Below are 19,963 nucleotides of genomic sequence, written 5' to 3'. Positions count from 1 at the left end.
ACACCAAGCAACATCTCCACCAACAGTATCTAAAAGTTCTTATTTCAAACTTCCACCAACACTCAATATTGCCAAATATTCCTATTTTTTGCCAAACTGACAAGAAGAAATAGTACCTCATATTTTAATTTGCATTTTTCTCAAAAACTGTACATATTTTCAGATTTCTGAAAGGTAGAAAGAGGAAGGTAGAGGGGCTGGGGCCTCTTTGATTTCCATCCGCCCTGGACAGAGCTCCGGAGAGGCTGGAGACGCAGAACTACCAAAGGGCACAGCCTGACAACCCCAGGAGAAGCCTGCTCGTGCCGGCACAGGAGCAAGGAAAGGGCTGCCCGGCAGACCTCAGCCCTGGCCCACTCCACCTCCCTACCACTGACAGTGGGCGAGCCCAGCCCACCTGCAACACAGTGTCCCCACGAAATGCACAAAGTGTGCAGAGCTCCAGGGAGCACCAGTGACATGAGCAGAGAGTCCAGGCCTCCATCCCCACCAGGGGGCAGCAGGCGACTCCATCTGCCCACACCGGCTTCTCCCTGCCCTCCACCCAGCCATAGGGAAGGCCTGAGACCACCCACACTTCTTAGCATTCAGCCCCCGCTCTACCACTAGCAGGCCCATCATCAGCCCCCCATCCAGCAACACTCACTCCCAGGTACTTGTGGGAAATAACAGAACTTCAAAGACTGGTATCAGTCTCAGAAGCTGAGTCTAAGAGGGCAGAGCTGAAAAGCAGGGTAAGAAACATGGCTCAGAATATCCCAAATTTGGCAAAACACATAAATATACCAATCCAGGAATCTATGTGAACCCCAAATAGTATAAACTTAAAGAAATTCAAACCAACTCATACCATAATTAAACTTATGAAAACTAAAGACAAAAAACTAATTAATAAAACAGACATCTGCGGATATACAATATCTCAAAAATTTACTTCCCATGCACCCCTTTCTCAAGGAGTTAAAAAGGTGCTTCTCCAAAACAGGGGGATTAACCAACAAAAAAACTGAAGAGAAAGAGGTAGAGGAGAGCTACACAGTCAGGGGGAGTGTCCCAGGTGACAACGGAAGGCGGCTCAGAGGCAGCAGCTGTGCGGCCAGCCTGGCTCACGACCAAGGGAGTTTAAAGTACGGCACAGGCTCCAAGAGTGTTAATCAGGAAGAGAAGACAAAAAAATAACGTATTTGAATGTCAAAGAGACCCTTAGAAATACGCAAAGGACTAGATCTGCAACCTGCAAAAAGTACACAGAAAACTAAAGAAATGAGAATTACCAATTCTCCAAAACAAAACGCTATGGGTAAGAACAGCCATAGCATACAATGTGGCTCTGCTCTGAATAGCATTCGCCTCGTCATGTTACCCTGAACACAGATCTCAGTGAAAGCATGGTGGAACTCAGCCATGGGGATGACCGGCCTAGGCATTTATGCAGGAAAGGGGGCCAGGGGAGGAAAACAGCACCAGCTCCTCTTTCTCTGTGGGAATCCACATTGATATCACTTCAAATTAAGAAAAAAAGGGGGGCACTTTATTTAGAGACACACAGGCAAATACCTACAAAGCACCAACGGAGGAGCAAGACAGCCAAACAGAACCGTCCAGCAAGGTCGCCCCCTCAGCCCCACAGACTCCAAACTAACAACTATCCACATCAGAAAGCACTTCTTAAGAACCAGCACTCAGAAGTCACGGCTGCTAGAGGGGACGACGTCCCCAGTTACTGATACGATTATTACACCTTGTATGCCTGTATCAAGACAGCTCGTGTACCCCATAAATACGTATGTACTATGTACCATAAAAATGAACGAAGAAAGAACCAGGGGAAAAAAACTAAAAGTGGCCAAATCTACTGTGTTTTTTCCTAATAGCAGGTTTCAGAGAATTACTTGACTTTAAACTAAGTGCATGTATAAATCACCGAAAAAAACATTTTTAAAAGGTAAAGCATCAAAGAGGTCACAACAGATCCTCAGTAAGGAGTAGCTGTAATATTCCAAAAATATTTAATACTTATCTATTTAAATGTGTTTACAGATTAAGTATTAATTATAAATATATATTTAATAATTCAAATTTGTAAGTGAAATATTTAATGCATTTTTCATATCTAATCAAGAAGTCCCCGTTCACTGTTTGGCAACAACAGCGCCGGCGAACAGTCACCAGCAGACACAAAGCTCCCTGGGCCCCGTGACCACCAAGGGGCAGGGTCAAGTTTGCCACCACAAGTGAAGCTCCCATCCAGAAACTGCCACGTGCTGCTTGCTCTTGTGTGGTGAAACGTGACCTGAGCTCACTGTGCTACGTAAAGTTCTCTTTTTGCAAAACCACCATCTCCACTCACCAGCTGTCTGCTGTGATCGCCACCACACTCTCCTGTGAGTAATCCAACGTCACCTGGGCACGCTGGCCTTGTGGAAAACAGGCTCACAGTGCATGCAGCCTGGTGACCAGCTCCAACGCCACAACACAACTGTGGTGAGCAAAGCAACACAGGCGCAGCAGGCCCCTCCCTAGGTCAGGTGCCCAGGGTCACCCTTGGCCAGCCCTGAGGCTCCAGCCAGCACCACGGCCGAGGCCAGCGCGGGCCTGAACGGAAGCAGAGGGGAGATGAGGTATGATCAAGAGGCAGCGGCGTTCCACCTCACAGTCATGAGTGTGCAAATGCAGGCACGCTCTACACTCAAGGCATGGACAGTCATGAGTGTGCAAATGCAGGCACGCTCTACACTCAAGGCACGGATGACAGTCATGAGTGTGCAAATGCAGGCACGCTCTACACTCAAGGCACGGACATGAGTGTGCAAATGCAGACACGCTCTACACTCAAGGCACGGATGACAGTCATGAGTGTGCAAATGCAGGCACGCTCTACACTCAAGGCACGGATGACAGTCATGAGTGTGCCAATGCAGGCACGCTCTACACTCAAGGCAGGGATGAGGGAGGCACCTCTACTGACATTACTTCAGCAAAGCAACACCCCAGAAAGGAAGGGTGGCGTCTAAGAGAGGGGAGAATCCAAGGAAAGGTACGGGGGGCAGGCAGCCGTTTCAGATCCAGGTATCCAGGTGAAACGTCCCAATACAACATACCTCCATCCTTCAGCAGTCATTACGCTGAAGGACACGTGGGCTCTGTAATACTCTTTCTGCCTATTACTCTGCAGACAGATTGCTTAGAACATGCCAACAAGTGCTCCATCAGGGCGCAAGATGCATGGGACAGGCTGGGAAAGGATGTCCTAGGAAAGGCTATATTCCAACTACACACTCTATACTACCAAGTTCAGCCTAAAATCATGGCAGCTGAGTGAGGGCTCTGTTCAGTGTCAATAGTGTTACAGGAAGCTGGAAGAGATGTATTTCATCACTATTTTATCATTGTGGGATTTTTTCCCCCTTTTTGAAAAAGCTCTCCTGAAACTGTAGCTTGTCACCTGTCTGGACTCAACATGACACTTAAGGGAGTCTAAATCATTCAGTTGAGAAAAACAAGCCAGTTGTAAAAGAAAAAAAAAAAAAAGATATGCCACAGAATCCCATTGCTAAAAAAATACAAAAAATGGATAAAACTCGTCTTTACCATTAGACATCAGGACAGCAGATACCTTGGGGAACGCGAGCCCCATCGAGGGGTTGGAGGCTGGTCATGCTCTGCCTCATCTGGGTGCTGCTTACACAGGAACGTTCCATGTATAAAATTTCATCATGCAATACACGACGCTGTATGCACACAACACATGAACTGTTTTTCTAGGGATGTTACATGTCAGGAAAAGTAACTGGAGAGAAGTGAAGACAGCTCCCCCACTGCCCTAACCCAAAGGGAACAGAGACCCCATCCAGGCACACGTGACCTGGCTGGGTACGGTCATCTACGCCCACCATGCTCCTTAACGACCTCTCTCTGATGCCTAGAGCCAAAGCACCACCCACCAGCATCTTGCATCTTAATCAGCTGTTTACTTTATTGTATCCCGTGTTCTGAAATGATCCTAACAATCCAAAACCAGGACGCTCTGGAGTGCTGCTTCACACCAACTCTACCCTCTCCTCCACTCTCTAAGGGCACCTGTCATTGCCTGCACAGAAGGAGAAATGTCTGTCAAAGGACTGAGACAATTTTCACACCAACTTGACTATTTCTGGCCGGGCGCGGTGGCTCAAGCCTGTAATCCCAGCACTTTGGGAGGCCGAGGCGGGCGGATCACAAGGTCAGGAGATCGAGACCACAGTGAAACCCCGTCTCTACTAAAAATACAAAAAAAAAAAAAAAAATTAGCCGGGCGCGGTGGCGGGCGCCTGTAGTCCCAGCTACTCAGGAGGCTGAGGCAGGAGAATGGCGGGAACCCGGGAGGCGGAGCTTGCAGTGAGCCGAGATCGAGCCACTGCACTCCAGCCTGGGCAACAGCGTGAGACTCCGTCTCAAAAAAAAAAAAAAAAAAAAAACCACTTGACTATTTCTGAGTGCCGTGATCTTGTGTAAATATCTTCTCCAAGCTTCAGTTTCCTCATAATATGTCAACCAACGTAAGATGCCAAAAATTTGACAATGCCTTTATATTCCACCAAATACTGTCAATTAAATTATGGCATACCATCAACTATAAGATACACATACTTCCAGATGTGTTAACATGACTTAAAAAGAGAAGCCTTCGAATTGACAAATATTTAACAATGTGTACAACACATTTGGATATAATTTCTTGCATGTCTTGGAAATACACTCAGTGACCGGTCCAAAGCCAAGGTTACCTGCCAGCATCGGGACTGTGCCAGACATCCAGGTCCCTAGTTTCCAGAAGCAGAAGAAGCACTTTAAGAAATCAAGTCACCTCTCCCAGAAATGAAGGATGATGGGCACAATCACCTCACAAACGCCATCCCCAAGCTCTGAGAACAGCATTCAGCACTCAGGGCTGGACCTCTCAGCAGCTGAAGACTAAAAAGCACAGCAGAGACACCAGGAACTCCAGCGGTGTCGATCAAAGTTCTGAAGAGTGAAGTATGAACTCACGCCTTATCTCTGATGAAAGCCATACCTCAACCTACAGCTGGCGCCTACCGCCGAGGCCCATCACAGAGCCGAGCTGGATACAGAGCTCGATGTAGCTCAGCCTCTGGAAGTGGGTAAGAACTCTCCCGAGTGTTCTTTCCTTGGAATGGTGGAGAAGCACCACAGACAAGAGAAAACCTCCACTGCAGTGCAAAGCAGGAAACACAACATCAAACTGTTCAAGCCTGCCTATATCCCGAGGCAGGAAACCTGTCCTGGGGCAGGGGGCTGACGGTTTCACAGATGAAAAACAAGCTTATAAAAACAACCAGCAACTGCAGTGGTGGCTGGAGGACACATTCTTACACTGAAAGGGAGGCAGGCAATGAAGGAACCACACAAGAGCAAAGGGGCGTAAACAGCACCAGCCCCTCAGAACACAGATCCTCGTCTGGGGCATGGAAGCATCTTACGCAATCTCAAAGCTGAGGTTTAATATGATCTCAAAACTGATGTTCAAGAAACTGCAAGTTGCCTTTTAGCTGAACTTTCTATCATGGAAATATTCAAATGCACACAAAAGGAGAGAGTGACAGGTGGCCCTCCATGCATCCACCGCCCAGCTTCAAAGGAATGTTTGGCCATTCTTGTTTCAAGATAAGTTTTTAATTTTTAATCCAAGGAAACTACCTCAAAGTGCTATTGATAAACTACACACAGAAAAACCTAAGGTAAAGAAACACTCATTCTTACCTAGCTTGGCTGAGAGAGGTTTTGGCACATTCCACCAAAGAGCAGGCAGCTCACTAGCACCCAATCAAAACATCAATCAGCCCCAGAAAGACTTCACACAGGTCAGAGCGCGCGAGTCTTGTTTCTAGCATAACGAAATTTCTGCAGCTAATGAAAAATTAATCCTGTACTTATTAGGATCTCAGTAAGATTACCAACACTACATTTAACTTTATTTTACTTAAAATTATACATTTGTAATCCAGTCCTCTACTCAAAAAGAAAAAAATCAGATGAACGGGTGAGACAGCAAATCACGGCTTTACCCAAGGCGTGCTGATATCGCTTATGTTTTCCTCAGGTGTTTTACAGAGCTAATTTCAAGTGTGTTTAGAGTGGTTTGTTTAGTTCTCCTTAACGTGGAATTCTAATGCTCCCAATGGTAGTCCACAGAATTCCTCCAGTGCAGACTCCTGCAAAGCAGGAAACAGCAACAGCCAGGCCTCGTGGGGCCGCTGTCAGGACTGCAGCACTCAGGCCACGCAGCCCACCGCCCACCGCGCCGGGAGCAGTCAGACCCCTCAGGGGTCCTGTAAGAGGAGACACAGCAATGATGGCGAGCTTGAGGTCAAAAAGTTCAGAAACATAAAAATCACATTCCTTGCGTATCTTTCCATTTTTAACACACGCTTCATAAACCACTCTAATTTACTTCCCTCTACAAAACACGACTCTATCTAAATTAATTTTTATTTCTTGAGGACCGCCACCAGCTTACTTAGCAATATTCCCATGTTAAGGCAGAGGAAAATCCATGGACCCTTAATGACTCTAGAATAGGGTTCTCTCTAGACTCACTTTACATGATCACTATGTTTCCAACAAAGTAATGTACTAAGACGTCGCGAGAAGGCAGTGGTATCCCCAGCAGCCAGTCAGTCACTGCACGCCAGCCTGCAGCTCAGAGAAGGGTGCAGGACTACGGAGTAGCAGCCCTGGCTCTGCCCCAACACTCTCCAGGCAGCCCTGCTTTAAGGGCTTGAATTTCTCATTTTCAGCTTCACTATTACATTCCGTGGGTCTTCCTCACAGTCTGTATCCTGAGCATTTATAAAAGAGTATTTTTTCACTCTCCACGACAACTGTTCAATCATCTAAGTTTCTTTCTCTGCATCCCAATCAGCCATTCTAAGGGATTCCCTCCTCTGTAAACTAAATCCTGCCTTAGTAAAGCACACTAAGCCATGCTTTCATGAAGAGAAAAAAAAGTCAGATTCTTTAGTTTTAACCATCTCTTCTTTACAGAGCTGAGTATTTCTACATATATATATTTCTTATTCTCATATTTCTGTACATGTGCATAGCTGACAATGCCATGCAAGTGACAAGGGATGTATTTTAAAGCACGCATCACTCCAGATAGCGAGCCATGAGTCTTACAATACAACCTAAAAACAAACGCGTTTCTCAAAAGCACTCATTAGACATAATATCTGGATAATCTGGTAATGAGCAAATGTCAAACCCGATTACAGGAGCAGCAGAGGCAAAGTCCAGCTAACTTCGCCCTGTTTAACACCATTAATGGAGGCTTATGTATCTTTCCAGATATATCCATACACACTCATATCCTTCCCAAACATATTTAAGTAACAAAATCTCTCAAACTTACCAAACTCCGATACTGGCCCTGGAACAGTTTTGAAGTCCGAGTGTGCAAAGACTGTGATCCAAGGGAGTCAAAAGACTTTATGCGGTGAGACGAGGGCCGGGCACACACGGAGTCACTCCCCAGCCCGATGTCTGCAAAGGGCATGCACACAGAAAAGAGAGCTGAGAGCGCCTGATACCACGCACCCACACTACACACTAGACTCTAAAACTAGGGCAGCACAGAGGGACACACCAAAAGACCACAACAAAGCAGTCCATTTAAGCAGAAAACAAAGAACAAATTCTTTGCTACATAAATGACTTGCATTCATTCCCCAACTACCTTTCCAGAAATCATCTGGAGATAACTATTAATCAGTTCTTCTCTAGCAAAATTTCTAAAAGTTTGTGAAATGTATTATAACTTAAGATTTTCCCTTCACCCGGAAAAAAAAAAAAAAGCCTCTCAAATTCGATTATGGAACAGAGAACAACCAAGTACTGATTCTCCAACGCACCACCACCACGTGCCCACTTTTCCGGGACGATGTGTCATGCAATAAGCAACAGAAGGAAAAGACTTTTATTTAAAAGAGAAAATCCCGCTGTATTTTTCAGCCAGAGAGAACCTTCTGAGGATTATTTCCCCAACACTAAGGCAGCACAGGCTCTACTCACCTCATGAAGTTGTTGACAGAATCAAACTAAACAGACATTAAGAGGCTTAGTTCTATTCTCTGGATCCCCCTTCATAAGACACTCCACAAAGGCCAACCAACAAATAATAGCAACTTATTCTTAAAAGTGACTCAATTAAAAAAAGAGAGAGAGAGAACAAGGCTGTGAAAAAGTTTGCTGGGAAAATTGCTGTTCTGAGAGGCACGTGCCAGCCATGTCCTAAATTCCAGGGAGCCTTCCATGAAAGCAACCCTAAGTCTCCAGGTCCCAGCTTCCTCGCGAGTGTTTGGATTGGCTTACACAGCATCTGATAAAATTCTGAATTAAACTGTCAACATCTAAAAGTCTGAAGGTATTAGCAAAAACCCAGATTCCCCACTGCTCTTAACACATTTAGGATGTGGCCACACCAGGTCTATATCCCCTCAGGTAAAGCTGGCTCAGAGCTGGGCAGGGGCTGTCCTGAGAGGACCCAGCACCCACACCCTTCCGTCCAGCTCCTCCCTTCACGCCACCTGCCTGACCCCACAGACGTGGGCTTGCTATACTAATGGTCTTAAATTCTTCTCAGGCCCATGCACCCTACACTTCCCAGGACCTGCTGAGGGCAGGTTATGAGTAATCTCTATAGAGCACGTTCTACTTGAGGACACAGGGGTCTCAGGCAACCTGCAGCACAAAACCAGCTAAAAGGGCATTTCCAGCAAATTCTACAGGGCTCCCTGCCATGGGCTGCAGCACTCTGCTGGCCCCAGCCTTTCAGGAAATTCTCATATGAGGAGGGCATCCTGAAGACATTCTGTACTTCCCCATCACCAAGCTTTCTTCTATCCAATTAAAAGGCCAGTTACAGTCAACTAAATGCCTTGAGAACACATACGGTTTTAAGTGACAGAAGCAGAAAGACAAAGACATCTTCCTAAGAATGTCCACAGTAACAGTGGTTGCTGCAGCCGTCTTACTGTTCGCCAGTCAAGGAAAGTTGAAATCTAGAAAGATACAAGGCCGAGCACGGTGGCTCACGCCTGTAATCCCAGCACACCGGGAGGCCAAGGCAGGCGGATCACCTGAGGCTGGGAGTTCCAGACCAGCCTGACCAATATGGAGAAACCCCGTCTCTACTAAAAATACAAAATTAGCCAGGTGTGGTGGTGTGTGCCTGTAATCCCAGGAGGCGGAGGTTGCGGTGAGCCAAGATTATGCCATTCCAGCCTGGGCAACAAGGGCGAAACTCTGTCTCAAAAAGAAAAGAAAAGATACGGGCATTGCCTTCCCACTGACTTCAAAAACAAAAACAAAAGGCAAACAGAAAAGCAAAACATTCCTTCCATCTAGGAGGGGTCATTCCTATAGTTTAAAACCTTAAAAGTTTATCTGATAACTTCCAAATTTGTCTTTGTAAAGAACAAAGCTAACTATTTTACATCCAACATATAGCCAATGACACCCAAGAACATATACGAAATACATTTTCATAAGGTAGAGGTAAAAACCAATAGCCCGAGAGTCACTGGATTCTGACTTCTCTTATTTACTTGTAAATCCTACCATCTCAAACCTTGAAAGTTGACCATCCCAAGACTGAGTGTGCAAATTAAAGCCATCTTCTAAAGCCACTTCTTCCTAATTAGCACCCTCACTTACAACGAAGGCAGAGAAAACATCCACAGTGAAATTCAAAGTTACTATCTTCTGCTCCTGTGAGCAAGCTCTAGAAAAGTATTTGATGGGACCAGAGTCAAATTAAGGATTACTTGTAGATTTTACATATCTGTGCTATTGCCCCATCTGCCACAGAGACCTACGTTAATTATAAGGCACATCATTGAGGCCAGGCATGGTGGCACATGCCTGTCATCACAGCACTTTGGGAGGCCAAGGCGGGCAGATAGCTTGAACTCAGGAGTTTAAGACCAGCCTGGGCAACACAGCAAAATCCCATCTCTACAAAATATGCAAAAATTAGCCAGGCACAGAGGCACACACCTGCAAACCCAGCTGCTGAGGAGGCTGAGGTGGGAGGACCACCTGAGCCTAGAAGGCTGAGGCTTCAGTGAGCTGAGATTACGCACTGTGTTCCAGCCTGGGCGACAGAGCAAGACCCTGTCTCCATAAAAAGTCATTCAAAACTCTGAGGCATGGATGAATATGAGTTTGCAGGCAGATCCCCCATGTGGTCAGGACACATGAATATGCCACTTCTGTACATCATCTGTTGCAGTGTTTCTTGTATTAAATTCCAGTGATCTACTGTAAATGTATGTCCTTTTCTATGTCATCCGTAACTTTCGATACGTGTATCGTTTGTTCATATTAAAGAATCATTTTTAGACTGTAGAGACAGAGAAGGCATTAAATAATGTGACAATTTTCATTAGTTATATCCATCTTCATAATCCTGCCATGTAAATTTTTGTTTCCTAGATGCTTTCATCTGAACAGCCCTTTAAACCTCAGAAGTCAAATTGTGAACACGCAGCCACAGCCACACCTCTGCCTGGGGTCTGCCCCTGCTCCCAGGGATGGGGGCCAGTGCCTCCCGCCAGGGCACCAGCAGCAGCAGCAGCTTCCAAACAACAGTCAGAGCACACACGTGCTGGGAGCAGCACCAAGGACAGTCCCTGCACCACCAATGAAGCCTCCCAGAGACAGGAACTGCAGCCCCAAAGCGTTCGTAACCCCAGTCTCTCCTCGGTGGGCAGCGAGGCAGATACACCCCCTCCGAAGGGCCAGACCAAACTGGGAAGTGACCCTGACAAAATAAACTCAAGAGGTTTCTGTTTGAAAAGGACATGTCACTTTCCCCCACAGATCTGATATTTAACATCCGTGAAGGTTAAGTTAAAAAAAAAAAAAGTTACTCTAATTAAAAACAAAAAAGCAACTAAAAAGTTCCTTCCTTTTGAGCCACACAGGGATCCAAGAAAGAGCTCCTCGGGGCTCATGGAGCATTTCGTCCGGGGACCTTGGCATCATGGACAACATGCACCTTCCCTCAGAGGACCCTGTCTGAACGACTCCTGTCTTCGCTGTGGCCCATGAGAGGGGCACACCATGACCCCAAAACCTCCTCTCCACTTCAGTACTAACAGGGGCTAGGACCACACACACCATGTACCTGGGTGCCATAGCCCTCAGGAGCCCTGGACAGGTGGTGTGGACTTCACAGGCCAATCCACGAGCCACTCTCTTATCATGGTCACAGCTCAAAACTTCTGCTCACTAGATACAAATTTTAATCAGCATACACTCAATAAAAACTCAGAGAAAGGTGCTTCTAGCTCCAAGACAGCCCATGAGCCTTCCCATTAGAACCAGACACTTTTCTCCTGCTATACCTTCAGGTGAGAAATCTCTCCATCCACAAAAAGGAAAACACCTGATACATACCAGAACATTTAAAGAAGATTCTATTCTAACAAGGAAAATAAAATATCACAGCAAAAGGAACAATCAAAATGTAATGCAACAAAAGCTTATTTTTTAAATTCAGTAACGCTCCCCTGGCCTTGGTAAAACCAGAAAACCAAAGGTGTCAGCCCGTATGTCTTCCCGCCCCCTCGAGTTCAATAAAAAAAGAGTCTTACCTGCTGTTACTTTATTTAGAGTCACTAAGGAACTGAGGACCTTGTTAAAATTCTGCCCCTGATACAAATCATTTGCATCAAACGTCTGAAAGGAAAAATTAAACAAGCAAAATTAGTAGAGTCTTACGTTGGGTGCAGGATGAACTATGTTCTCCCAGCAACGTGACGATGCTCAGCCTGAAATCCTAAGGAGACCACACAACCTGCGACAGGGAGACCAGCACGCTCAGTCTCTGAGTCCTGGGGTAAGAATTCAATCAGAATCCTCTTACTTAGGCGCAGGGTCCCCCCTCGGCATTAGGCCAATTCCCTACCCGACACCCGCCCCTGCCCCTCTTTACAGGCTGGAGTGTGAGCTCATTCACAGGGCCAGTGGGGGCAGGGGGGCGGCGGGAGAGGCAGCAGGCTGCTGGCATTCAGCAAGTAAGCAGAGGTGCTTGCTCAATCCTCCTCTCCTTAGATTAACACAGAGGCCCCAGGCAAGGCGTGCTACAGATGTTCTTTCCTAGACACAGAAAAGGGAAAATGACAGCCAATTCCAAAGCTAACAGCAGCAAAAGAAAATGCAGACATCAGAGAGCAGAGTGGATATGAGGGAAAAAGGAGGAAAGACAGAAGAAGCAGATCCCAGAAAGGAAAGGGGTAGGGACGAGAGAACACCACCACCCTCAGAGCTCTGAGGCCAGGACCAGGCAAGCCCACAACCACATCCCCTCCAATCCAGGGCTATCTGGAGCCCTGGGACCATGATGGAGCTGGTCACATTGCCACTGGCAGGCACTTCCCACCACTCATCTTGGAACTTGGAAAGATAAAGCACACTGGTTTGCCTAGGTATACGGCAACTAGAGTCTAGAACGCGTGTGCACACACACAGCCGTGTCAAAACAAACACAGCTCTCAGATACTGCTCAAAGACTACATATGGCTTCTGGTCACCAAATAACCTCAAGCAAAAATAAATTTAAGAGTCAAATCATCCATAACTATATTCCAGAAAAATTAAGAAACAATTTCTTTCAGAGGTACAAATAACAGAAAGATGTATTTAAATAGCAAAACGTGTATCCTGTTGCCCTATGTTCTGAGGTTACCGGAAATGAGCATCAGTGGACAAGGGCCCCACCTTCTCTCCAGGGCTATCCTCCCCTCCTGTCAGTCCTGCCCTCTCCCCACACCTCTAGCAGACCCTGCCAGAAGCCCCACTTCTCCTCTTCCTGCCTTCGGTCCCCTCCCTTTCCTGGCTAATCCTTATTCATCTTGCTTCCTGGCAGAGCCCGGCCTTGACAGCCCTGCTGCCCCCACCACGCCCGGTCAGGTCCCCAGCCAGGCTCCCCCAGAACATGTGTCATGATAATTTGATGGTGGATGTCTACAGGCCTTCCTAGACTAAAAAAGCTGCAGTGGCAGATTGTACATCTCCCAACACCCAGCAGAGACTGGTGCACAGTGAGAAGCATCCGAATGGAGACGTGCACCAGCATCCAAACAGCCGCCCACCCTGCAGGCGCTGCATGCTGCTGTAATGAAGCTCACGTCAAGAGAAGCTAAGAAAAGTGACACCAAATGTGAAAAAGTCCTGCTGTATTATTCAAAATTCATCTTCAGCTAAAGGCCTTCTGTCTATAATTTTTCAAATAAGTAAAAATAGTCATGAGATGTTTAAACATAAGAAAAACCAGACTTGGAAAAACTACCTCAAGAGAAAAAGCCAGCAAATCACTAAGAGAGTCAAGAAAGGAGCTGAAAACCAGAGGTCACTTTCTTGAAGTTCACAAGGAAATATCGAAAGGAACCACAAAACGTAAAAGGAAAGCTGTGAACACATTTAAGCATTCTATGTGCTTACGGATGCCATTTCTAATAAAGCACAAAATATAACTGATTTCATGAAGCTAAATCCTTCCTTTAAAAAACAGTCCTTAGAACAGACAGTCTTTAGAATCATCTTTAGTACAGAATACATTTGTTGTGATATTACTTAAGTAGAAATCCCAACTCCAATGACAGCAGCATTAGGCTGACGTAACCATCTATAACAAATACAGGTTAAGCTGCATTTTTAAAAAGGAATTACATTTTAGGCCTCAGCTTCCTTATATGCAAAACATAAAATTTCTCTTCATCATAAAATGTTTAAATAGGAGATCTGAATGTCTTTCAGCTCCACAGATGTAATCTTAGAGCTCGGAAAATTCAAGTCATGGTATACTGCAAAAAGAAATACATACATAAATTTCTACTAACCTTCATAGTGGCAAGGCAGCAAGTCACAAAACCCAGAATAACAGGATGTGAAAAACGTGAAGTTTCCTGTTATTCCAGAACTATATATCTTTCTTACTTGGATACCAGGAAGCATCTGATTGGCTGAAATTGCCCACCAATGGGCTTCAATATGACATCAGCGCTTAAGTGAATACACACACCACACTTCTCAACAGGAAGCTAGACAATGAGATGAGGCAAATCCTTACCCCTGAGAGGGGGAAAATGCACATTCTCAGCCAATAGAATGTTTCCATTGAAGTGCTTCTCTGGAGAAAGGTAACAGACTATTTCCTAAAATAGAAATCTATTCAACAAAAAACAGAAACAGAAAAATCTGAGTACAGAGAAATTTTGTACTATGGGAATAACAGGGAAGTCTCAGAACTTTTGTAGAAATATCTCTGCAAAAAGTAAATCAGTGTGTATATAAGAATTACCATGACATTTAACATACTAAACTGTTCCCCTAGGGTTATTAAGCCAAGTGTCTTAGACAGGATTCATTCATTCCCCACCACGACTTGCTGGGTGCTTTAGCAGTATTTCCGCTCTTGGCAAGGCAAGGAGCAGCAGGATGGAAGGAAGTACAAACCATATTCCATTGTCTCCAGGCCTCCTTTTGGAAGCCTCAGCCTCAGGAGCTGCAATTCTCAGCAGGAGCTGCATGCTAAGGCCTCCTGGGGGGCTGTGAGAGGGCAGGATACTCCAGCAGTGTTCTGGAGAGACTCAAAATCAAAATGCCAACCCTCTTCAAGTGACTCCAACACACAGCCCAGGGTGAGAGGCGCTCGCGGTGAGGTAAGGAGGGTCATTAGGAATCCCGCCCAGCAGCAGGCTCGACGCCGGCACAGGCACACTTCCTGCCACCTGGACCACCCCGCACAGGCACCATGCTGGGGAAGAGTGGCTGCACAGACACACTTCGCCCCAAAATACGCGTTAGGATCTATCCATTTCGAAAACCTATTTCAAACACGCACACTTACTTTTACATTTAAGTGAATTAAATGTGCAGTAGAATGACCCCATATTCCCAAAATGAAATCATCCTACCAGTTTTCCACCAGAAAATTAACATTAAAATTACTTAGTTTATTTTTGATATTTTACTCTCAATAGAAATTACATAATGAAATACAATACCAAATCAGGGATAAAAGAAGCCCAGAGTATTCAAACAAGGATAGAAAAATACCTTCTTAAAAGGGGAGTGGGGAGGGGAGTTCCCACGGTCTAACACTAAATGGCACAACACAAGGCAGCACGTTGTGGGAAGGAGGCAGCAGCGCCGGAAGAAGGAAGAGGGCTGGGTCTATGGAGCAGAGCCTCCCTGACCACCTGCTTGCTACAGCCCTGCACTGGGCCCCTCGGGCCTCAGACTGCTCATCTTCACCAGGGAAAGGGGAACACGCTTGAGGACAGGAAGCAGCAACTGGAATGCCCCACGCCTTCAAAAAGAAAAGGGCACACCAAATCTGGCTTATCAAAACAGACCTATAGATAACTCCATTCTGCCAAGGAAAACTCCCACTTTTAAAAAATTCAAAATAACCACAAGAAAAAGCCTACCAGAGAGAAGAATCATCTACATGACTTACAGGTCAATCCTCTCATTTAGAGATAAAAATGAAGCCCCCAAGTACAACGACTTCCTCAACTCTATTCTCGCAGAGTATGCTTGTTGGACCTCATTTCTCTTGCAATGCTTTGCAGAAATCACTTCTTAGGAAGCTGAATTGTAGCTGGCACTGTTTAGGAAAATTATCTTGCCTTCTATGAAATACACAGGCCATATATAAAGCAATTTGGGCATAAAATAGAATGGCTACAAGGTACTAAACTATACAGACCATAGAAGAAAATAGTGAGACACAGAGAAACTATCTGAGGAAGATTTCTGCAATCGTAGGTCGGAGAACCTCAGCCACAGGGACAAGCGGGATGAGGGGGATTTCGACAAACACTGGGGAGACACTGGAAGGAGCCGACAAGCCTGGGGATCAAGTTGTACGTCCAGAAGACAACGGCATGGAGGAGGACCAAGGGCATAGTTTTTTAATTGAATGCCGAACATCATTAATATTTAAGACTGAGGGAAATCCCCCCTGAACCAAAGAAGAAAAAAATGTCTTCAATGTCTCATCCCCGTTGTCTTTTCTGTGCCTTCACTGAAAAAACAGTTCCTGGGCAGCTATAAAAGCCAGACATTAAGTCTGTCCACAATTCTGGGCCACGGAAAACAAGACTGTTCTGGATTAAGAGACTCCACATGCCATGAGGGGCCCTGCACTGGACCGTTTTGGATAAACCATCGACAAAGTGTACTTGGGAGCACCTGGGGAAACGTAAACACAGACTACGTATCAGATGGTGTGGAGACATCATTACTAACCTTGTCATGTATGACAGACATTACAATTTTGGCTATGTGGGAACATGGAGTTATTTTTGGAAAGGTCATTTTGAAAGATTTAGGGGCATAACTTCATGATTAATATCACCCAGGTTAAAATAATGTCAGCATATTCAAAAACACAAAATAAGTTTTTTGAAAAAGTTGGACTTTCAGGCTAGAAAGCAGACGTAGGAGGCTGTGGTCTTCCAGCTCAGTGGGAAGGCAGAGAGCGAATGGGGCCGCAGGGCAGAGGCAGTGCAGGGTGAGGAGCAGTCAAGTCTGGAAAGGGACACAGGATGTGGCCAGGTGGGTGGGGGGGTGTTCCAGGCAAGGGAGGAAGCAACAGACGGTATGGGGAGCTGCTAAAGCTTTTCTTCCAGCTACTGACATTTCTCAGACAAAAAGATGGCTCCAACACCATGGCAGCTCCCTCTGCAGACAGGGATCAGGCACGGATGAGCCAAGGCCACAGTGGTGCAGTAGCTCATCCACGGTCCCAGGAGACTCCTCATTCCTAATCCAGTGCTCTTTCCTGAACCCACACACCTCCCAGTTCCACTGTGCAAGAATGGGCCACATGTCTGCACACCCATGCACTGCAAACACAGCACACGGGATGACTTCTACAGCTCTACAGCTTTCAATGTCAAACAGGCGCCATCCTTCCACAGATCTCCATCAACAAGACTCCAGCTCACACCCCTGGGAGATCACCTGACTCCATCCAGAAGCCACAGTCTTGAAGCAGTTGCTTCTACCACAAACTCCTGCCCTAGCACACACTGAATGACCGACTTCACCCTTCAGTCATGGGAGCCCGAACTGTCCTCACTACCCCAAGACTCACAGCAGGATTACAGACACCAACATGAAAAAAGACAGCCTCCCCGGCCTGCTCTGGGGGCTCGCTCGGGATTCCGGGGAGCTGTGCTAGCACCCTGACTGTCCTGCCTCTCCCTCCCCTGAATTCTCAGGCCACGGATGCAGAACTGTCACTCCCCACACTGTCTACACAACAATGAACAGCCTAGCACCATTTCACACTATAACCTCTAGTGGTAATCATGACCAGTTTAAGGCCATTTTTAATAGAGTATGGACAATGCATAATCGCAAAATCAAACAGCAATGCCCGTGAAGGGGAGTGTCAGGAACATGAGCCTCAACAGCAGGCCTGGCCAAGGGGGCTCATGCAGGGCAGACAGAAACCACACAGACCTCAGAGCAACAGGAAGAGGTGCTGACCCAACACACCACCAACACCCTTCCTCCGAAGACCCTGGCTGCGTAGACTGGGCCTACCAGCAACTGGAGGGAAAGAAATGTAAGTCTCAGACTCAGAGCAGGGGGTCCTGCCTCTCCCATGTGGAAGGGGCACCTTGGCCACCAGGTCTGCAGCAGGCCCCCCAGGTGCACTCTGACTCGGGTGCACTGTGGAGGCAGCAGCACACAGGCCACCCACGCCCAGTTCTCGTCTAGGTCCCGGGCACCCACTGTGGGATCCTCCAGACTCCCTCCACTTCTACAGACTGAAAATGGAGTGCCCTTAGGCCTGCAACTTGTGGGAATGAACTTTGATCAACAGTATGCCATTCCCCTTGAATCAAAGAAAGGACTGCTATAATCTTCCTAAAGTATCACAGCAATTTTTCTTTTAAAGCGTCGCTAAATTCAAGGCAGGGCACAGGCAGTCCACTAGTAACAATGTCCTGAGTGACTGTAACACTCAACACCCATGAGGAACTCTCAAACCAGTTTTTCTCACAAGCATATACATCCTATTCCTCAGTTTAGGGAAAAACCTAGAATTACATAATCCATAGAGAGGGTTAAAATTATCTTCACAGACAAAAGAATGCATCGATAACTCAGCCAATACCAAGAGATACTAATGAAGACTTAGCTGTTTTCACTTGGAATTTAATAACACTAGCCGGTCTTGGCTATCATCTTACATGAGATACAATTTGACAACAAACTTGACGGGAAAAAAAGGGGTGGTTTTAACACAAGGACGGCACAGAAGACACCATAAAGTCTAAAGCCACAGGACGACGGCAGTCCACGCAGGACACTCATGCAGTTCACCAGCCGTCCAGATCTCTGCTGAGAGAAAAAGGGAACATTGTCAGAAATTCACCTGGGAACAGGGACACAAAGCAAGACCATCCCAGACAAACATGGATGTGGCCACTCAGTACCCAAGAGGGGGCATCCATCCCTAAACAGCTGGCAGCTGCAGAGTGGACAAGTCTCCCCACAGCTGTGGCTGTCCCGTTCCTCACCTGGGAAGGGAGAGAAGCTGAATCAGCTAACCTCTAAAGTCACTTCCAGTTGTAAAACTCAAGGATTCCTCTGACACAGTGTATTGTTTAAAAAAAAAAAAAAAAGACATGATTTCAAGCAAGAAGGAGCAGGGTCAAGAGAGCTGGCTGAACAGAAAACGAGAGAAGGGTGAAGATGCGCGGTGAGGAATTCAGCAGCTGGCTACAGGACAATAAGAGAAAAAAAAATGAGTTAAGGCGAGTGGGTATTCACTCCTGTGTCCCGGAACTGCATCTCCCACACGTGGTTCCAGAGGAAGGAGGCTCGGCTTGGAGACGACCAGGAGGAAGATGAAGGACACAGCAGGGAGGGCACTGGGCTCTCCCCAGAGAGGCCGCTGCCCAGGGCTGGTCAGGACCCCACCCACCTAGGGGCCGAGAGAGGTGATGTCCCCAGACACAGAAAGACGGTAGGGAAAAGCCGCCCTGCGTGTTGAGAGAGGAGGAGGAGTCATCGAGTAGTCCATGGTGGCAGAAACCAAGCACCTGTAATGTGAGTCAGAAAGGGCTTCTCAGAGACGGTGATAACTGTGTGTGCTCCCAATGGAGGTACAGACTTTGGAGCAGAAAAAAGGAAGAGGGGTGAGCCCATGCAAATGTGGACCTGAGGCCACCATCTGTAACAGGCGTATCAGGAGGTCGCTGTCTGGTGTCCCTTCCCCACTGCTGTCCAGTCTCTAGGCCCAGGCTGATTGTTCCTGGGCACCCAGCTCTCTGACTCCTAACCCCATAGAAGAAACTGAAGCCAAAGGTGCTGGAACCAGTCATCAAAGGCTCTACAATCTGGCCCAGACTCAACTTCCAGCCTTAATTTTTGGCATGCCTCCAAAGGAATTTGATTTTGGCATATTCCTCATTTTATGATTACACCAAAGCAGCCACATTTATTATTAAGTTTAGTTCCTGAACTAACACCTAACAAAAGGAGGACTCATTTGGACATGAGGAAGATGGGGCTCGGCTGGTCACCAGCATCCATCTGGCAGGCTAAGGCCCTTAGGATGACCCTACGTGTATGCACAGGCGACATCAGGGAGCTTATAGTCACCCCTGCTCCCAAATATGAAAACCTCTGACCAGAGGACGACTATTAGCAGAAATACCCACAGTGGTTTCCAGGATAGCTTCAATCAAAAAGAGTATTATTGTAAAATAAGAAGGCTTCAACAGGCACAAGTTCTAAGAGCTGATATCGACCCAACCTAAAATTTTCACATTCAGTACACTATGTTCCAACTTCCTCCACCTCTCTAATCTGGGCTCACTGCAGCAGACACTACGGCTGCTTTCATTCACTCCCCCTGCCCTTCAAGGGA

General features: G+C 46.5%; 1 protein-coding gene across 46 annotated transcripts in view; it reads right to left on the bottom strand.

The window, feature by feature from the left end:
• Nucleotides 1-19,963, bottom strand: part of ARHGEF7 (Rho guanine nucleotide exchange factor 7) — a 182,846-nt gene that overhangs the window by 89,781 nt on the left and 73,102 nt on the right. For 24 of the 46 annotated variants that reach the window (XR_013407760.1, XR_013407761.1, XR_013407764.1 and 21 more), the window contains 2 exons: nt 11,658-11,742; nt 7,412-7,542 (listed from right to left, as the gene is read on the bottom strand). The exons of 10 other annotated variants lie outside the window; for them this stretch is intronic. Coding sequence is in view for 10 of the 36 variants with exons in the window: in XM_028837325.2 (XP_028693158.1) it covers nt 7,412-7,542; nt 11,658-11,742 (216 nt within the window). In the remaining 26 variants the exon portion in view is untranslated. Of the gene's footprint in view, nt 1-7,411; nt 7,543-11,657; nt 11,743-13,904; nt 13,963-19,963 lie in introns of those variants that run through there. 12 more of the 46 variants (XR_013407763.1, XM_077974027.1, XM_015121459.3 and 9 more) reach the window with 4 other exon arrangements.

This window comes from Macaca mulatta, chromosome 17 (assembly GCF_049350105.2).
Source record: "Macaca mulatta isolate MMU2019108-1 chromosome 17, T2T-MMU8v2.0, whole genome shotgun sequence".
Classification (NCBI taxonomy): Eukaryota; Metazoa; Chordata; class Mammalia; order Primates; family Cercopithecidae; genus Macaca; species Macaca mulatta.
Note: the sequence above shows the minus strand (reverse complement) of the source record. Positions and strands in the feature narration are given on the sequence as shown.